At 42.7% G+C, this 16,522-nt stretch overlaps 1 protein-coding gene across 10 annotated transcripts in view; it reads left to right on the top strand.

Annotated features, from left to right (window-relative positions):
• PKP4 (plakophilin 4) overlaps positions 1-16,522 on the top strand; it is a 70,232-nt gene that overhangs the window by 28,037 nt on the left and 25,673 nt on the right. For 6 of the 10 annotated variants that reach the window (XM_068195046.1, XM_068195045.1, XM_068195044.1 and 3 more), the window contains exons 3-4: positions 10,626-10,738; positions 14,581-14,615. In XM_068195046.1, the coding sequence (XP_068051147.1) occupies positions 10,626-10,738; positions 14,581-14,615 (148 nt within the window). Of the gene's footprint in view, positions 1-5,571; positions 5,854-10,625; positions 10,739-14,580; positions 14,616-16,522 lie in introns of those variants that run through there. The other 4 variants (XM_068195049.1, XM_068195050.1, XM_068195047.1 and 1 more) reach the window with 2 other exon arrangements.

Raw genomic sequence — 16,522 nt, 5'->3', positions numbered from 1 at the left:
TCAAGTGGGAAAAATAGCAGTTCTACATGGAAACACTCTAGTTAAAGTTTTTGTTGTTTTTTTCTTTTATTTAAGGAACACAAAGGGAGAAGGGATACTTTGGCTTTCTTTGTATCATACTGAGAAATAATGATCATCTTTGTTGACTTTATACACAAACTGTAACATCTGAACCTCAGAATAAATCTGCTTTGCTGTCTCTGTTTGGGAACTTCCTTGAAGATGAATCACAACTTGATTCAGATGGTAGCTCTGAATGCAAATGATATATTATTTCTTATGTTGTCCCATATTAATATTTTTTTAAAGGTGATAATTAGGTTATAACTTCTTGATATCACCTGTTTTCATACCCATAATACCTAATTGTTAAACAAAAATTTTCTGCAGGATAATGAAATTTGAATCTTGGTTTTCGTGCCTAAATTAATAGATTCAAAAGTAATTTAAGGTGACAATAGCAACCCTAAAAATTTCTTAGCAGTCTTAAAATTAATATTCTTATTTGCAGTGTGCAGGATACCACTGCCAGAGGCTGTTGCAGTGTGAGAGGTCAGCCAAGAGTTGCAGATACCTTCAGTCCCCTCTCTCCAAACAACGGTTTGCCTTGTGCCATCTTAGCCTGTCACAAATGGCCATTAGGACTCATTTGCCTGAAGTACGTTGGTGGTGACATCAAGTCACTGCATTTTATGCTGCAGCTCACAAGGAGCGTGCTCGCAGTGTGGCCGAGGTGGGGAGCAATGGCAGTGCCGGAGCTGGGCTCTGCGGGCAGGGATCCCGTGCCCGGGAGCTGCAGTGGCAGTGCCAGAGCTGGGCTCTGCGGCAGGGATCCCGTGCCCAGCAGCTGCAGTGGCAGTGCCGGAGCTGGGCTCTGCGGGCAGGGATCCCGTGCCCGGGAGCTGCAGTGGCAGTGCCGGAGCTGGGCTCTGCGGGCAGGGATCCCGTGCCCGGGAGCTGCAGTGGCAGTGCCGGAGCTGGGCTCTGCGGGCAGGGATCCCGTGCCCGGGAGCTGCAGTGGCAGTGCCGGAGCTGGGCTCTGCGGGCAGGGATCCCGTGCCCGGGAGCTGCAGTGGCAGTGCCGGAGCTGGGCTCTGCGGGCAGGGATCCCGTGCCCGGGAGCTGCAGTGGCAGTGCCGGAGCTGGGCTCTGCGGGCAGGGATCCCGTGCCCGGGAGCTGCAGTGGCAGTGCCGGAGCTGGGCTCTGCGGGCAGGGATCCCGTGCCCGGGAGCTGCAGTGGCAGTGCCGGAGCTGGGCTCTGCGGGCAGGGATCCCGTGCCCGGGAGCTGCAGTGGCAGTGCCGGAGCTGGGCTCTGCGGGCAGGGATCCCGTGCCCGGGAGCTGCAGTGGCAGTGCCGGAGCTGGGCTCTGCGGGCAGGGATCCCGTGCCCGGGAGCTGCAGTGGCAGTGCCGGAGCTGGGCTCTGCGGGCAGGGATCCCGTGCCCGGGAGCTGCAGTGGCAGTGCCGGAGCTGGGCTCTGCGGGCAGGGATCCCGTGCCCGGGAGCTGCAGTGGCAGTGCCGGAGCTGGGCTCTGCGGGCAGGGATCCCGTGCCCGGGAGCTGCAGTGGCAGTGCCGGAGCTGGGCTCTGCGGGCAGGGATCCCGTGCCCGGGAGCTGCAGTGGCAGTGCCGGAGCTGGGCTCTGCGGGCAGGGATCCCGTGCCCGGGAGCTGCAGTGGCAGTGCCGGAGCTGGGCTCTGCGGGCAGGGATCCCGTGCCCGGGAGCTGCAGTGGCAGTGCCGGAGCTGGGCTCTGCGGGCAGGGATCCCGTGCCCGGGAGCTGCAGTGGCAGTGCCGGAGCTGGGCTCTGCGGGCAGGGATCCCGTGCCCGGGAGCTGCAGTGGCAGTGCCGGAGCTGGGCTCTGCGGGCAGGGATCCCGTGCCCGGGAGCTGCAGTGGCAGTGCCGGAGCTGGGCTCTGCGGGCAGGGATCCCGTGCCCGGGAGCTGCAGTGGCAGTGCCGGAGCTGGGCTCTGCGGGCAGGGATCCCGTGCCCGGGAGCTGCAGTGGCAGTGCCGGAGCTGGGCTCTGCGGGCAGGGATCCCGTGCCCAGGACAGCTCCGTGCTCCAGCTGTGCTGGATCCCACCAAGTGAGCAGGCAGGGCAGTGCTGTTGGGAACAGCTCCAGTCATGAGAGTGTACTAAAGCCTTTTGTTAGTGTTTCTTTGCCTGCCCAAGCAATGTTTGTATCTTTTTATTAGTCCTAGAGACAAAAAATATAATGGAATATTTATTTCTTTTGAAAAGGAGGTTAAAACCTCTTCCTATTTCTGTTTATGAAAAGACTGTTAAATATGTTGCTATTACATAACTAAATTCTGATGAAAGCCAAAAAAAATTAAATAGTCATTTATCATCAGCATTGCACAAACTTCAGAATTGGAGCCTTACTGTGAAATGTACAGACAAATAAAGTGAGTGTCAGGGGAGGAAGATGTAAATTGTCATTCAGTCTTGGAAGTGATAATATGAAAAAATTAAGAATTTAACTGCTGCTTTCTGGTATTTTTTCTGTTGATAATAATTAAGGACACTGCCATGTTCAACACCCTTCCTGTGTGGCAGAAAGCCCAGAACAGAATATTTTCCAGTTAAGTTCTTCACTTTATTAAGCTTGAACAGAAACTGCTACACTGTTTGCTGTTTCCTTTGGTACAGGAATTGCTGCGAGGTGCAGCAGGTCAATGTTTGTGAAATAGAGCTGCCACACCCTGACCCAAGTACTTCAGAAACAGTGCAGTGGAAACACAATCAAGAAAAGCCTTTATTATTGCTTTTCAAATTGGGCAAGATTTTAACTTAATAAAAACTATTAAAATTACTACAGTAGTTCTAAGACAGATAAATGTATTGAATTACTTCAAGCTTTCTGCCATAGCCATGAGACGATAGTTATGATTATATGAAAACTTGAGCTAATTAGCCTTTGAACGCTACAAGCTGCTTCTAAATAAAGTTTCCATTTGTTTCCTTTTCCTAGGACATCAAATCAGTTTAAAGCAACTATTTTACCAGTTTACTATTTTGCTGTCCTCTAAACTCTGATCTGTCTCTCGTTGAGTCAGGTGTCAGACAGCTGGGTCAATCTCCCTTGGTTATCTTTTAGGAAAGAAACATTTCAATTCACTCACAGTGTTATAAAAATAACACAAGCAGAACAGGTGTAACCTGTGAAGAAATTTAGATCACTACAGCTTTGTGCTTTTCTGACAAAGCTCAAGATCTGTTTTAAAGCGAATATGAGCCCAGGTGGGCAAGAAAGCCAAAGGCACCTGGCCTGTGTCAAAACTTGTGTGGCCATCAGGACTAGGGCACCGTCCTCCCCTGTGCTGGCACTGCTGAGGCATCTCCAGTTCTGGGGGTAGTGTTGGTGCCTCAATATAAGAAAGAGATTGAGGGGCTGGAGTGTGTCCAGGGAAGGGAATGGGCCTGGGGAATTCCTGAGGGAGCTGGAAAGAGGTTCCGCCTGGAGAAAAGGAGGCTCAGGGGGGACCTTGTGGCTCTGCACAACTCCTGACAGGAGGGGACAGCCGGGGGGGGGTCGGGCTCTGCTCCCAGGGAACAAGGACAGGAGGAGAGGGAACGGCCTCAGGCTGGCCCAGGGGAGCTCAGGGTGGGCAGCAGCAGGAATTTCCCCATGGAAAGGGGGCTCAGGCCTTGGAACTGCCCAGGGAGGTTTGGGGTGCCCATCCCTGCAGGTGTCACCTGGAGGTGGCACTCAGGGCTCTGGGCTGGGGACAGGGTGGGCATGGGGCACAGCTGGGACTTGGTGGGCTGGGAGGGCTTTTTCCTGCCTCAGGGATCCTGTGATTCTAACAGAGAAATTCCTTTTTGAATGCAGGAGAACCCCAAGACTAATTGTAATGAAGCTGTAACATATTTTTGTATTTTTGTCTTTAAGTGAATTTGATGATGGATTTGAGTATTTTGGGTTTGTTGTGGTTCTTTTTATTTATTTTTGTGTTTGGGGAGGGGATTGTTTTCTATGGGTTTGTTTTAGAGAAGGGTTGGATTTTTTTTTTCCCTAAAACATGAATTTCACTTCTAAAATGTTACAAGGCTTCCATACTCTCATGGGTAGAAGTATCTTAGGGATTGCTGAAACAAGTTTTAAATAAAAGTAAAACATATCTATACTTCTGAATCCTGGGGAGTTCTGAATCCTGAATAGACGTTTAGTTGAGTTCTGTAGGGAGTCTTTTATCCAAGTTAAAAGTAAATTGAGTATTTTCATACTAAAATAACAATTTATTAGAAATTGTAGGGGCAGCACGGTATTTTGGGGGCTTGGAATGTAGGGCAGCTAATTGCCAACTGCTCCTTGTAGGTTTGTGGAATCATTGCTAATTTCTGTGTTCGAGCTGTATACTGCTGGATTTGGAATGAACTGCTGCTGAATTGACAAGATTAAATGGATCATTGTGAATTTCATGCTTAGCACATTAGTTTTCAGTGGTTGGGCTGAGGAAAGGTCTTGCAGGAAAAGCCACTCATCAATGCAGTTTTCAAAAGTAACTGGAATATACTGATTTTAATGTCTTTGCTAAGACAGAAGCACTTGCAGCAGCGGCTGGTTTTTTAGTTTGTTCTTTGGTCTAGCTGTTCGTGACACTTAGAGATAGGCAAATTTTTACCTTTTCTTTAGTAAATCGGTGACAGAGTAAGAATGATGGGATATGCTTTCAGATGGATAACACTTGCGTTTCTCTACCTGTTTTTGTAGAAGTATTGTTTGTTCAGGACTTCAGCAAAATCTTTTCCTTTTGTGTAAGTGTATTGAACTGTATCATTTAAATAGAGAATATGCACCTCGCTTTTTTCCTTCATTATTGTTTAAGTACAAATTTTTACATTATTTTTGAGATGCCTTTTATAGGGTTTGGGAGCAGGGAGCAAATCTCTATGTTTTTCAGATGGAAACGGAGGGAAGAATGCATTCTGCCTATTTTTTATTGCATGTTAAAACATCTTTTTGAATGACAGCTATTGATATTAAGTCTTGGAGATTTCTTTACAGTTCAGATATGTAGTGCTGTACATTCAGTACTCTGTGTAGGCATGTCACTTCATGGAGATACCTGAAAAGAGACTTACTAAATGCACTTCCAGTAATTGGGCAACAAACTTTGAAATTCTGATTTGCATGCATCTAGTGATCAGTTAGGTGATAAATGTGTGGCAGTTCTAAATTGAAGGCAATACTTTTTGTTGAACGGACTCCCAAGTTTGGCATAAGTGAAACAAAAATTTTGGTCAATGTTTTGTGAATGGCTGGAAGAACTGGGGTTTTCTTCCAACTCTCATAGTGTTGTGTTCAATTGCATAGGTCACTCTTGCCTACTTAATCCTAGAACTCTGAGGTTTAGAGTTTCTGCTGTTTATCAGCATTTTAGTTTTAGTGAGTCAAGTCTGAGATGTCAACTTCCTAAAGGTCCTACGCTAGAATAAATTTAATTCCACTGCTGTCTCAGGTGAAGTAGCTAGCTCATTTCCTTAATCAAAATTCTCTGTACTCCTTTATCCATATGATGACCCAGAAGTTAATTTTCCTTTCTCCTTTGTACTGTTAGGCTTCAGAGGAGAAACTCCCTTTGAAAAAGAGCCTATCTGGAACTGTGGGTGCCTCTGACATATGCTGGAGTATTGATACCTTGTGTAGCACACTTGGTTTAGTTTATCAGCTTGTCTGCTCAGCAGCAACTTAACCCTGGTGCCCAGCTGGCAGAGCAGTACCCTCAGCTCCAGCACTGACTTGAGCTGCCCCAGTGTTGTCACAAAGCTTCAGAGAGGATGTGTCAGAGGCAGTCTGGGAATGCCTCCAGTGCCATTCTTCCCTCCTGCCACTGGCAACAGTAAGCTTTTTATAAAATGCTAAAATTTTGATCTCTCATCGGCTAGAGCAGCACTAAACTGTTGTACCAGACTGGTGAACAATGCATGCATAAAAGTATTAAGGGCTTTAATGGTCTGCTGCTGTTGAATACAGAGTAAGTGTGATCGGCCAGTAATTGTAGCTGTGTCATCTCACATCCTGTAATCTGTGATTCTCTCTACACTGTCCAATTTTTTATCTTTTGTCTTCTGTTTTGGAAGATACTGAGATACTGAAAGCATGCAAATGCAGTTGTGTGCGTGAGTAAACTGAATTTTTACAGAAAATATTAAAGTTGCTCTAATATGGTTAGTTAGAAGTACAGGCTTTTTCTGCAATAGATTCTGGTAGAGAATTTAAATATTGGGTCACTATGGTATGACATCCATTTTGGAAAATACAGTATTCAGTGTGGGTTTAAGTAGTCAGTTGCTTGATCTAGCTCTGAATTATGGCAGGTGGGAGCAGAGAACTTCACATAGATGAGTGCAAGAGGTTAACATAAAGGAAGTTACAAATCAACTTCTGTTTTGTTTGTCCTCTTCTTTGTCGCACATTTGTATCATGAAAATATCCAAAATATAATAGCCTTTTCTGTACTACTTTCTGTACCATGTGTGAACTTTCATGGGTGATGGAAGTTGTGTGGTTCTGCACTGAACCACAGTGCAGAATAAGAAATTATTCTTATATAATTATAAGATTGAATTGAATAAGAAATTGTAAATTGAATAAGAATTACAATTGAATAAGAAATAGTAAACAAAAGGTAAAAATATTCCTCTCAAATGCAGGCTATGCTTTCTTAGATGAGTAACTTGAGCTAATGAAAGAGGCTCAGCTCAATTGTTCAACAGACAACACTTTTGTGATTAGAAACCCTTTCATAGTTCAGCTTACAGTTACCTTCATAATATTTCATAGACAGTGACATCTGGCATTTGAAACAATTGAGCATATCCCAGTGTTGTGGCAACTGAGAGTGTCAGCCCATCCTAGCCCAGTCTTCTGCCACAGCAGCCACTGAGAACTGGTCAAGTCAAGAAGCTGCAAGAGATGCCTTTGTTTGTTGGAGGCATTGTCTCCCTATGATGTCCAGCTGCCCAGTCTGGGTCTGGCTAGCCAGGCATGAACCATTCAAAAGGAATCTGTGACTTCTCTTCATTGTTTGTGCAATTGCTACTGATTCTTGCGGAGCTGTCACTAGAAAACCTGGCCCACTCTTTGTTTGAAGTTGTCTGTGTTTTTCCATAGGTCCTCAAATCACAACAGGACGGGAAGAAAGTAATTTTTATCTTTCAGTGTGGTGAATGTAGATTTCTCATTCTCATCTGTGTTACTGAGGGATAAAAGTTCCTCGTTAACATGAATGAAAAAGGTGAACCTGCAACATGTTATCATGATAGGATGCAGATAGAAGGCACAGAATTGCCCCTAAACCTCTTTTTATTATCCAACGCCTGCAACAGGAGAATGGCTGTCTTCATGGTCAATTGTGCAAACAGCATTCCCATTACTTACTTGTTTTCAAATATTTGCTGGCAAGAGCCCAGCACAGTGGTGGTTGTCACTTGCCCTGGAGCCACCAGCCTCTCAGAGACAGTGAGCTTTTACATAGAAAGAAGATTCAGCTGCTGAGGTTAGTGTAACTGGTCTTGCCTGTACTTTGGTGCAGTGAAATGTCATCCCAAATGAGATTCCTGCTGGGCAGAGCTTGCCAAGGAAGAGCAGTTGGTCACCTGGTGTAAACACTGCAACACCAACACAGGGTTTAACCCTCCTCCAAAAAAAGCTTCAGCCTCCAAAAGGAGATTAGACAGCTCTAAAATGTTCTGGGCTCTGGTTTTCACTCACGGCAGCCTGTCTGCCTGCAGTTGGTACAACTGCTTTCCAAAGTGAGCTGCTTTCTTGCCCCGTGTGTGTGCTCTTCCTGATCCGGAGCTGAAATTGTGCTTAAAACTTTTATTGCAGTTTCGTATTAAGAATTATGGCCTGTGGCTTTGGAGTGGAATTTTAGGTTATGAACATAAAACCTGCAGTTTGATAAGGTGATTAAGTAGTTGCTGCTAAAGAGGTTTAAAGAATTACAGGTTACTTTTTTTTCCCTCAGTGTATGTTGAATAATTTTGAATAAAAGTAGTTCTGGCTGAGCCAGTGTAGTGTGTCTGTCTAAGAAGGTTTGTTTGCTCCTTGGGATGCAGTATGGCAGTGTGTTCTGTAATTTTATGTCTATGATTTTACTATGTGCTTGCCACATAGATGTTCTGCTGCGAATGCTATTAAGCTTATTAAGAGTTGTAATTGAGCCCTGCCATTCCATTTTGTCAGTAGGCAGTGCTGTAGGAGTCAGTGAGTTGTGATTTGTGCCCAGGGCAGAGCTCTGTGCAGGGAGCATCCTGTTCAAGAAGTGAGCTCTCCCACTGCTCCCAGAGAAGCTGGAGAGAGAAACAAATTCTGATAGATTCCTGCCAGACCTACTGTGCTGTCTGATAGATAGCCATTGTGGGGGTATGTCCAATGTGCACTCAGAACGGTATAAAATTTCATTATAAGGAAGCATAAACTAGAAAGGTGATCAATCTAGAGCTGGCTAGGACTTAGTTTTCTATAATAATGACAATAATAATAATATGATTTAAGTTTAAAAAAATGTTTTAAAGCATGAGGTATTCCAGCTGTAAAAAAGACGATAGCTTTAAAACTATCCATCTTGTGTATTTATGCAGGTATTTAATACATAGCACCTGCTGCAGATCTCAAATTTAAGAAGGCACATACACAAGTCAGCACTCATGGTTTCAAAGTTTGCAAACGGCTGCTTCATTGGACTCCCAGGCTGGGCATGCCAGAATGTACTCAGACTAGAAAATAGAGCAGGATTTTTTTTTTCTTACTATTCTTACTCTTGCAAAAGCACATTGGATCTTCCTAAGCATCAGCGTGATTTAAAACTGGCAGATGAGTTGCAGGCCTCTTACTGCTCTGCTGTTCAGTGCACTGTGCAGTTTGTGGCTTTCTGGTCAACGCCAAGAGAAAGTGAGGAACAATGTAAATAGACAGCTGATGGTGTTGTTCGCAGCTCAGCAGTGCAAGAGTCTCTGAAGTGGCCAAATGAGGCTTGGTGGCTTTTTCTCCTATTTCTCCTTATCTCAGTTTTTCTGATAGAATACAAGTGAGTTTTGCTTTTAAATGTAGCTTAAATAAATGAAGTAAAATGTATTGCTCTGTTGTTCACTTACATCATTCACCTCTTCTCTCAAGAATTACTCTCAAGAAGAATAGAAATATAGTTCTTCTGTTTTAACTGCCTTTGAATTTTTGTAGTGTGGAGCAAAAAACAGGGATTTTTATTTAAATGGCAATTTATTACTTGAGATGTTATGCAGCAAGACATTTTCTAGAATAATGTGTTCATTAATGCCTCTATCTGTAATGGAAGGGGACATTAATACAGATTGGTTGAACGGAAGCAGTTAATGGCTAGCATGTTTAATTTTATTCATCTAATTAAAAGATCAGTAAATAACAATAGGTTCAAATTTGCAGTTTGCATCCATGACATCACTGTTTAAATATTGGTTTAATAGTAAGGAACAGGAAACATGTCCTGGATGCAAACCCACTTTTTCTGGCCAAAACTGGGGATGTTAGGGTGTTTTTTCAGTTTGGTTAGGGAGTTATCAGAAGGGTTTGGACGTGTCCACAATTGCATGTATCCTCTGGAAGGGCAGGAGTGGAGAGTGGTTGGTGTAAGGGAAGTGTTCCGCCCCATTCCGTGTGATGTGGGGTGTGAAGGAGCGGTCTGCAGGAGCTGATATCCCTGGCTCCATACAGCTGCTGGGCAGGACCGTAACATGAGTCTCACGCGGGAGAAACCTCCTCAGCCATTTGAGCTTTCACAGCAAATGAGTGCTCTGTCTTGCACTTGACCTCTAGATAAGACTTGTTTGGTGCTTCATCTGATTACTAAATATTGGTGTTAATCTCTTTTTAGATGCTTTACCTAAACTTCAGAGGGTTTACAGTAACACTTAGAAAATAATGCCATTGCTCAATTGAACCCTCTGGTCAGTAGAAGCTAACTGAGGAGAAAAACATCCTCAATATCCTTTGATGTGACGTAGTCTGGATTTCAGAGAGCTTTAGAAAATGGTTCCAGATTTCAGTAACACCCGTTCTGTGCAGCACTGGAATTTCCCACATCACCCTTGCAGTGTTGCATTCCAAAAGCCTCTTAAAAAGGCTGAAAAGTTTCGTACCCTTGTCCAAGAGATATAAAAACACTGAACTCAGAAAAGGTGAAATAGCATATGTCTACACTCACCCAGTTTGAAGTTATAAATCTTAAGTTTCCAACCACAGTCAGAATGTAGGATAGCTTAGGATTTGAAGGTTTGTGATTGGAAAGGTTAGGATATTTTCCGGTTTCCTTGTTTATAGATTAAATTGAAGACTGACTTTATAGGCACTGATTTTGTTAGACTATGGTAATGTAAGAAGACACAAAAATTTTAATTACAGGAGTGAGAAATCCCAAGAATGCTTAAACATGTTTATCTTTCTGTAACAGGTAATTAATCAATATTTGCATGAATCACTGATTTAAAGACCCATTTAATTTCCACTTTTATAGTTTATTCACCTAAGGAAGAGTCAAACACACAACTGTGATGAATCAGTGATTGTTTCAGAGTTAATCCACACCCATTTTTTAACACCAAGAATGCTTTTCTTTTTATTTTGAAATTTCAGGAGCTTCAATTTCAAAGACTTACCAGAGAACTGGAAGTGGAAAGGCAAATTGTGGCTAATCAGCTAGAGAGATGTAGGCTTGGAGCAGAGTCACCAAGTATCGCCAGCACAAGGTACAGGTCCTGATGACTTTACTTTCATTTGTCCCATAAGTTAAAGGCTTTTTAGTGGTGCTTATGTCCTCTATACGTATATTTTCACTGATAGCTATTCACCTCTATTAATATCTGAAGGATTAAAAAAATGCAGATTTATTGTAAAGAGTTATGGGACAGTTTCAGGAGGCCTTTCTAATGATTACAGTGTATTCCAGCCACTTTCTGAATTCACACCTGGAGAATTCTTGGTTTCCAGGGACACCTGGAAACAGCCAGCAAGTCCCAGGACTACCTGTTTTTGGTGGCAGTGCTGGTTAATTTGTTTGGGGGGGAGCATAGGATTGCTTAGGTTCCTGGTACAGGGTCTTGCTGAGTGGGTAGAAGAATCAGTTATATTGGTGAATTCAAGAAGATAGCTGTTAGAAAGGTTGAAGAGTGAAAATTACCTCATTTACTTAAAATATTTGTGAAAGTGTCTGCTTACCTGTCTCAACAAGAAAAGCAAAATATTGATTTTCATGGTTTCCAGTTGCTTCTAAGGTGTAATACAAGTTTATGGAGTTTAGTACATGGCATTTTATTAGAGAGATCCCCCTATACTAAGCATTTAAGGTTACACAAAGTTTTCTATATAGTGCATGTAGCTGTAAATGTGTTGCTGATGTAGATATTTCAAATGGAAGCTAAAGGACAAGTAAAAGGGCACATTCAGTCTGTAGGGTACTGGAGTGTGGCTGGCAGCTCTGTGGGCAGCGCGCCTGGCTCGCCGGGAACAGCCCTTTGCTGCTGCCACCTCACAGCACAGATGTATTCCAACGGCGGGGGCGTAGCCACGTAGGGAACTGAAATACTACAGGAATATGTGTGAAGTACACACATTTTTTACAGAATTATATTTTTAGCTTTTTACAGCTTTTCACAATTTATAAATATTTAATAAATAGTACTTAATTTTTTCATCTGTTGCCTTTTCTTGATGACAGCAGCAGTAGAGCCAAGCAGGAAGGTAGGCGACAGAAATCACTGCTTTTCTCTCAAGTAGTGCTGTTTAAATGAGAAATACTTTTCACCTTATGGAGTACTTGCAGAGATAATAGGTTTAAACTGTTTCATGTTGTGCAATACCAGCAAAAGATGCACTGGGAATTGACTTGTCCAGTCTAGGAACTGGAGGTCACAATTGTGCTTAACAAAATCAGAAATCTGCAACCCCCCAAGTGTCAGTGTTGTTCCTGAAGGCCTGCTGTGCTGTACACAGGTGTGGGCTGAGACCTAGCTGGGACCTCCACCAGCCCCATCTGCCTTATCAGAGTGGCAGAGCCATTTCACTGAGAGAGCTGCTGGCCCCTGTTCTAACCTGGAAACTCAAAGTGTTTGCGAGCTGCCACATGAAAATGTAAAGCAGTGCTGGTGACCCTTAGTGAGTTTTGTCTCTAAATGTTTTCATGCAAAAGCTTTTCCATTTATCAGATTTTTACTTTTTCCAGATTGGTAGCTTGTTCAATTTTGTATCTAAGATAGCTTTGAAGTAAACCAGTGAAATGGCAAGGAAAATGTGTGAAATTAAGAAAGAGGCAAAACTAAAAATAAACAAACAACAAAAAATCAAATTAATCACAATCTCAAATGGAAAAAACCAAACAAACTAATCCAAATCCTTAAAAATACTAGTGAGGAAAACCATTAAAAGAGTAAAAAAAAAAGAAGGCATAAATGGATTTCAGCACATTTTGTATGCATGCTCCATCTCCAGCTACCAAATATTTCTGTTACTGTCATATTTGTCTCTATCTTCTCTAATTGAAAACCGTACATCATACCAAGCTGTTATGATATTTGTGATAGAGGAATATTTCTGCATTTCTACTCTACTAACCTAATTCTTTTTCAAGGATAGTAGTGGGCTAAATTAACATTTTCCAAAGTGCAGCTTGCCACATGTGGGCTCTCTTTGGATATATTACAGGCTGCTGTCAGGAAGAGACAGCATTGTGACTAACTCTAGCAACAGCTCGGCATGGGCCCTGCAGTGTGTCACCACAGAGGCTTTTAAACGCTGGGATGAAATGCACTGGAGTTACTGCTCAAAGCTGACAGATTTGCTGTTTTCTAAACATTGCACCTGCTAGGTGACAAAATCAGATTATGATATCAGTAGGCAATGTTGCTAGACTTGTGCCAAAATTATTTAATGAGAGTCAAGTTAAATGCTTAACCAGTTGAAATGTTGATGAAGTGCTGTCTTCCTGTGACCCACGGTCAGAGCAGCCTTTTTCATTCCTACGTTCTGTACCTGTAAAGGAAGGTCAAGTAGTCAGATGTTGGGCAGGGATGTGCTCTGGGTTACAGCCTTGCGTGTGTGACAATAAAGTACTTGTGTGCATTCAGTGTGCGTTACCATTGCCAGCAACACAGAGCCATGTTGCCTCAGTGTAAGGAACTGAGTTTCCTAAAGGTTTCAAGAGCAGAGCAAAAGGGAAAGAGTGGAAAACTTGGTATTCAGGTAGCATGAGAATTCTGAGGCCAGAGGTTGACTCTCAGACACATGAAGTCTGCGTTGGAGTTCTCCTTTTACTTGAAGTCTCATTGTAACTCTAGTTCAGTTTGTGCTAGCATGTATCTTTAGCACTCTTCTGGACAAGTATTTGTTTCCAAAAAGGCTCCTAAATAGTTGTTTTCATTTTAGAAAAGATGTATCTCATGCTGTTCATGTGCCTGAGCTAGTTTTTTGTAATCAGTAGCTGTGGTAGAAAGAAGTAAAATGAAAGTCAGTTAGAAATTGCTACATCTTACCCAAAATCTCAGTCTCAAGCTGATATTTAGACACAATCAAATCTGATGGACTTGCCTGTTTTTCCTTTGAAGATTTTTTTGTTTGGAAAACAGTAGCTTATAATCACTGCAAAAAAAAAAGATGTGTTATTCAAAGTTTGATATTTTATATTTAGAGCTAGAAAATACATTTTCCCATAAAAATATTTTGACTAATGTTAATAAGACATGGATGAATTCTGCATTTGTCTGCATCAGTACTACTGTGAACACAGGAAAGCACAGTGGAGGGACAAAAGGGTGAAGATAATTTGATAAAAAATCAGCATTGGAAAAATGCAGGAGAAGCTTGGGTTTTACACTGGTATCAGACACTTGCTTGGTCTGTGCAGTAGTTGGCTCTGAAGGCATCTTGCTAACCTGGACCGTGTGACGTCGTCACCTCCTCACTCTCAGAGTTGGAGCTCTGTGTGTCAGGTGGTTGGACTTGTTCTGTACAGAGGATCAGAATTCTCTCTGGAAAACTGGAAACTGAAAAAAACAGTGGAAAAAATGAACAGAAACAGACCTATGATTTTTGAACTGCTTTACATGTAGAAGCCAGATGCTCTCGAGTGGTGATCCCCAAACCTGGACCCTGCCACAAGGAGTGACTGCTGCTGTCCAAACAAAATGTTTGGTGCTGGTGCTACACAGGTGTCTGTGGGCTGTGCACGCTGGTTGTGCAGTGCTGCTGGTGGCACACACTGGTGTGGGCTGTCGTGGACACAACAGCACCTTAAACAGGAGTTTGTGTTGTAAGTCGTGCTCTCACCTGTCCTGCTGCAGACAGGTTGCGGTGCCTGGTGCTGTGACGTACAGGAAGTTGCAGTGAATAATTCCCATGGACTCATAAAAAATTGAACTCAATGGCCAATGGTTTGCTTGTCAGGTGTAAAGCACTGAAGAGTGGTACTTACATGGACTATTTAAGTTTTATCTGCTGGGGGGTTTTGTAAAGGTTTCTATGATTAATTAAAAATAAAATAAAAAGTCCAAACTGACAACATGGTTCATTTGTGTGATAATTTTTTTTCTTTCTGCAGCTCTACTGAGAAGTCATTTCCTTGGAGATCCTCAGGTATTATGCTTTATCTTCAATTTGCTTTAAGCCCAAGTAGATTTATTTTCTTGGCATTCATTGCTTTTTTGACACAAATGGAACATTAAGCAGCAATGCTACATATCTTTTCCTAGTGTCTTTTCTAAAGTATGACATTGATGTTTTCTTTGTCACACATGGGACATATGTGTTCTCTATGTCACTGTAAAAGGTGCTTGAGCTCATAGGTAGTTGCAAGTACTTTTCTTGTGTCTTTCTGTGCTTTTGCATTTCTCTGTGAGCTGTGACTCTAACACAAGGCTTGTCATGTATTGGGTCTTCCTGGCAATTAACTAAAATTTACTTGTGAGTCTTCCCCTTGGCAGGTAAGGAGCATGAAAAAATACTGCATGTTTTAAGCTTGAAAACTCTTTTTTTTTTTCTTTTTACAGATATTCTTACTTAACTGAGAAAATATCTAATAAGTGGAGGTTTTTCTGAGAGTGCTTTTTCTACTTTTGTATCTTGAGACAGTGTGAACTTTCTTTTCAAAATAAGCATTTTTCTTGTACTGCCACATCTGCTCCTGGTTATACTGGGGGAGAGGGTAGGACTGTATCTTCAAGGTGGCATTCCCTGGTCTGTTGGAATAATCCCTCCTGGCCCTGACAGCCAGAGCACAGAGCTCCGACAGGTTTGTGCATCAGTTGATGTTTGACATTGCGGAGTCGCTCTCTGAACTCCACAGGCTCTGGAGTGATGGGGGGACGTGCAGGAGCCACTGCAGGACAGGCACGGACAGGGGCTCCTGCACGTCACTTGGTGTGCTGGGTGACTGTGTGCTCTTGTCATGCTGGCCTAAACGGCCCGGTGCGATCCCGGAGCAGCTGGCATTGTAGGGTGAGAGTTGCATGAACCCCGTTCTGCAGAGCCTTCCTGTCCCACTCGAGCAGGGTGCTGTGTGGCTGCTGCACGGGGACCCTGCCTGCTGCTGCGTGCTCAGTCAAGCGTTTTCATAATTACCATCATTGGGATTACTTTATATGCCATTCCTGGGTTTTGTTTTATTTGGAGGTTAAGCTCTTAAACTTGTGCATAATTGTATTTTCATGGTTTCTGTTGCTGCAGCTGAGGTGAGGCACATATTAGCTTTTTTCCTTTATTTTAAAGCTAACATTCTCAACAGCCTACTTGCACTGCCATTTAACTTTTGCTAGTCATGGTGGTGCTTTTCAGGTATTCTTTCAGCAGTGCTTTTAAATAAAAATCAAATTTGTTTTTTCAAATAACTGAGAAACAAGTCTTACATATTTTTCCAATGTGAATGTTGGATTTGTGGGTTTTGTTTGTTGGCAATTTTTAAAATCACATTGTTTCCTCTTGCTCTATAATTTCCCAATGACATTTCACAACTGGTTCAGATTCCTACTGTGAGCTCTCAGGTGTTTTTTTACTTATTTATTTTGGCCAGTTGCATTCCACTGCTTTATTTCCTCTTCTGATTTTCCCATAACTTACTCACTTTTCTCCTTGACCTTCTATTAGTTTGTTTCTTTCTTTCTCCTTTTCCTTTTCCTTTTCCTTTTCCTTTTCCTTTTCCTTTTCCTTTTCCTTTTCCTTTCTTCTTTCATACAGCTCATGTTTTTATTTTGTTCTTTAATTCTCCCTTCACATTTGTGTATTTTTCTTTAGAAATCTCATGTGCATCTCCCCGCTAAGCAGTCACTTGACATATGGCCACAAATTCTACTTCTGTTTCAATGCTCTATGTGTTAATGCAAACCTAGATGTGTATTGTGCACATCTCTAGATTCAAAGTAGCCATTCCTGAAGTAATTGCTCAGAAGTGGGCATGTTGGAAAAAAAACCAAACTATTTCTTGCTTAGAAGTTCCTGATCTACATTTCATTTCCTGTTTACATTTATGCTGTGATTGTGGTTTGATT

The sequence above is a fragment of the Anomalospiza imberbis genome, chromosome 7 (genome assembly GCF_031753505.1).
Source record: "Anomalospiza imberbis isolate Cuckoo-Finch-1a 21T00152 chromosome 7, ASM3175350v1, whole genome shotgun sequence".
Taxonomy (NCBI): domain Eukaryota; kingdom Metazoa; phylum Chordata; class Aves; order Passeriformes; family Viduidae; genus Anomalospiza; species Anomalospiza imberbis.
Note: the sequence above shows the minus strand (reverse complement) of the source record. Positions and strands in the feature narration are given on the sequence as shown.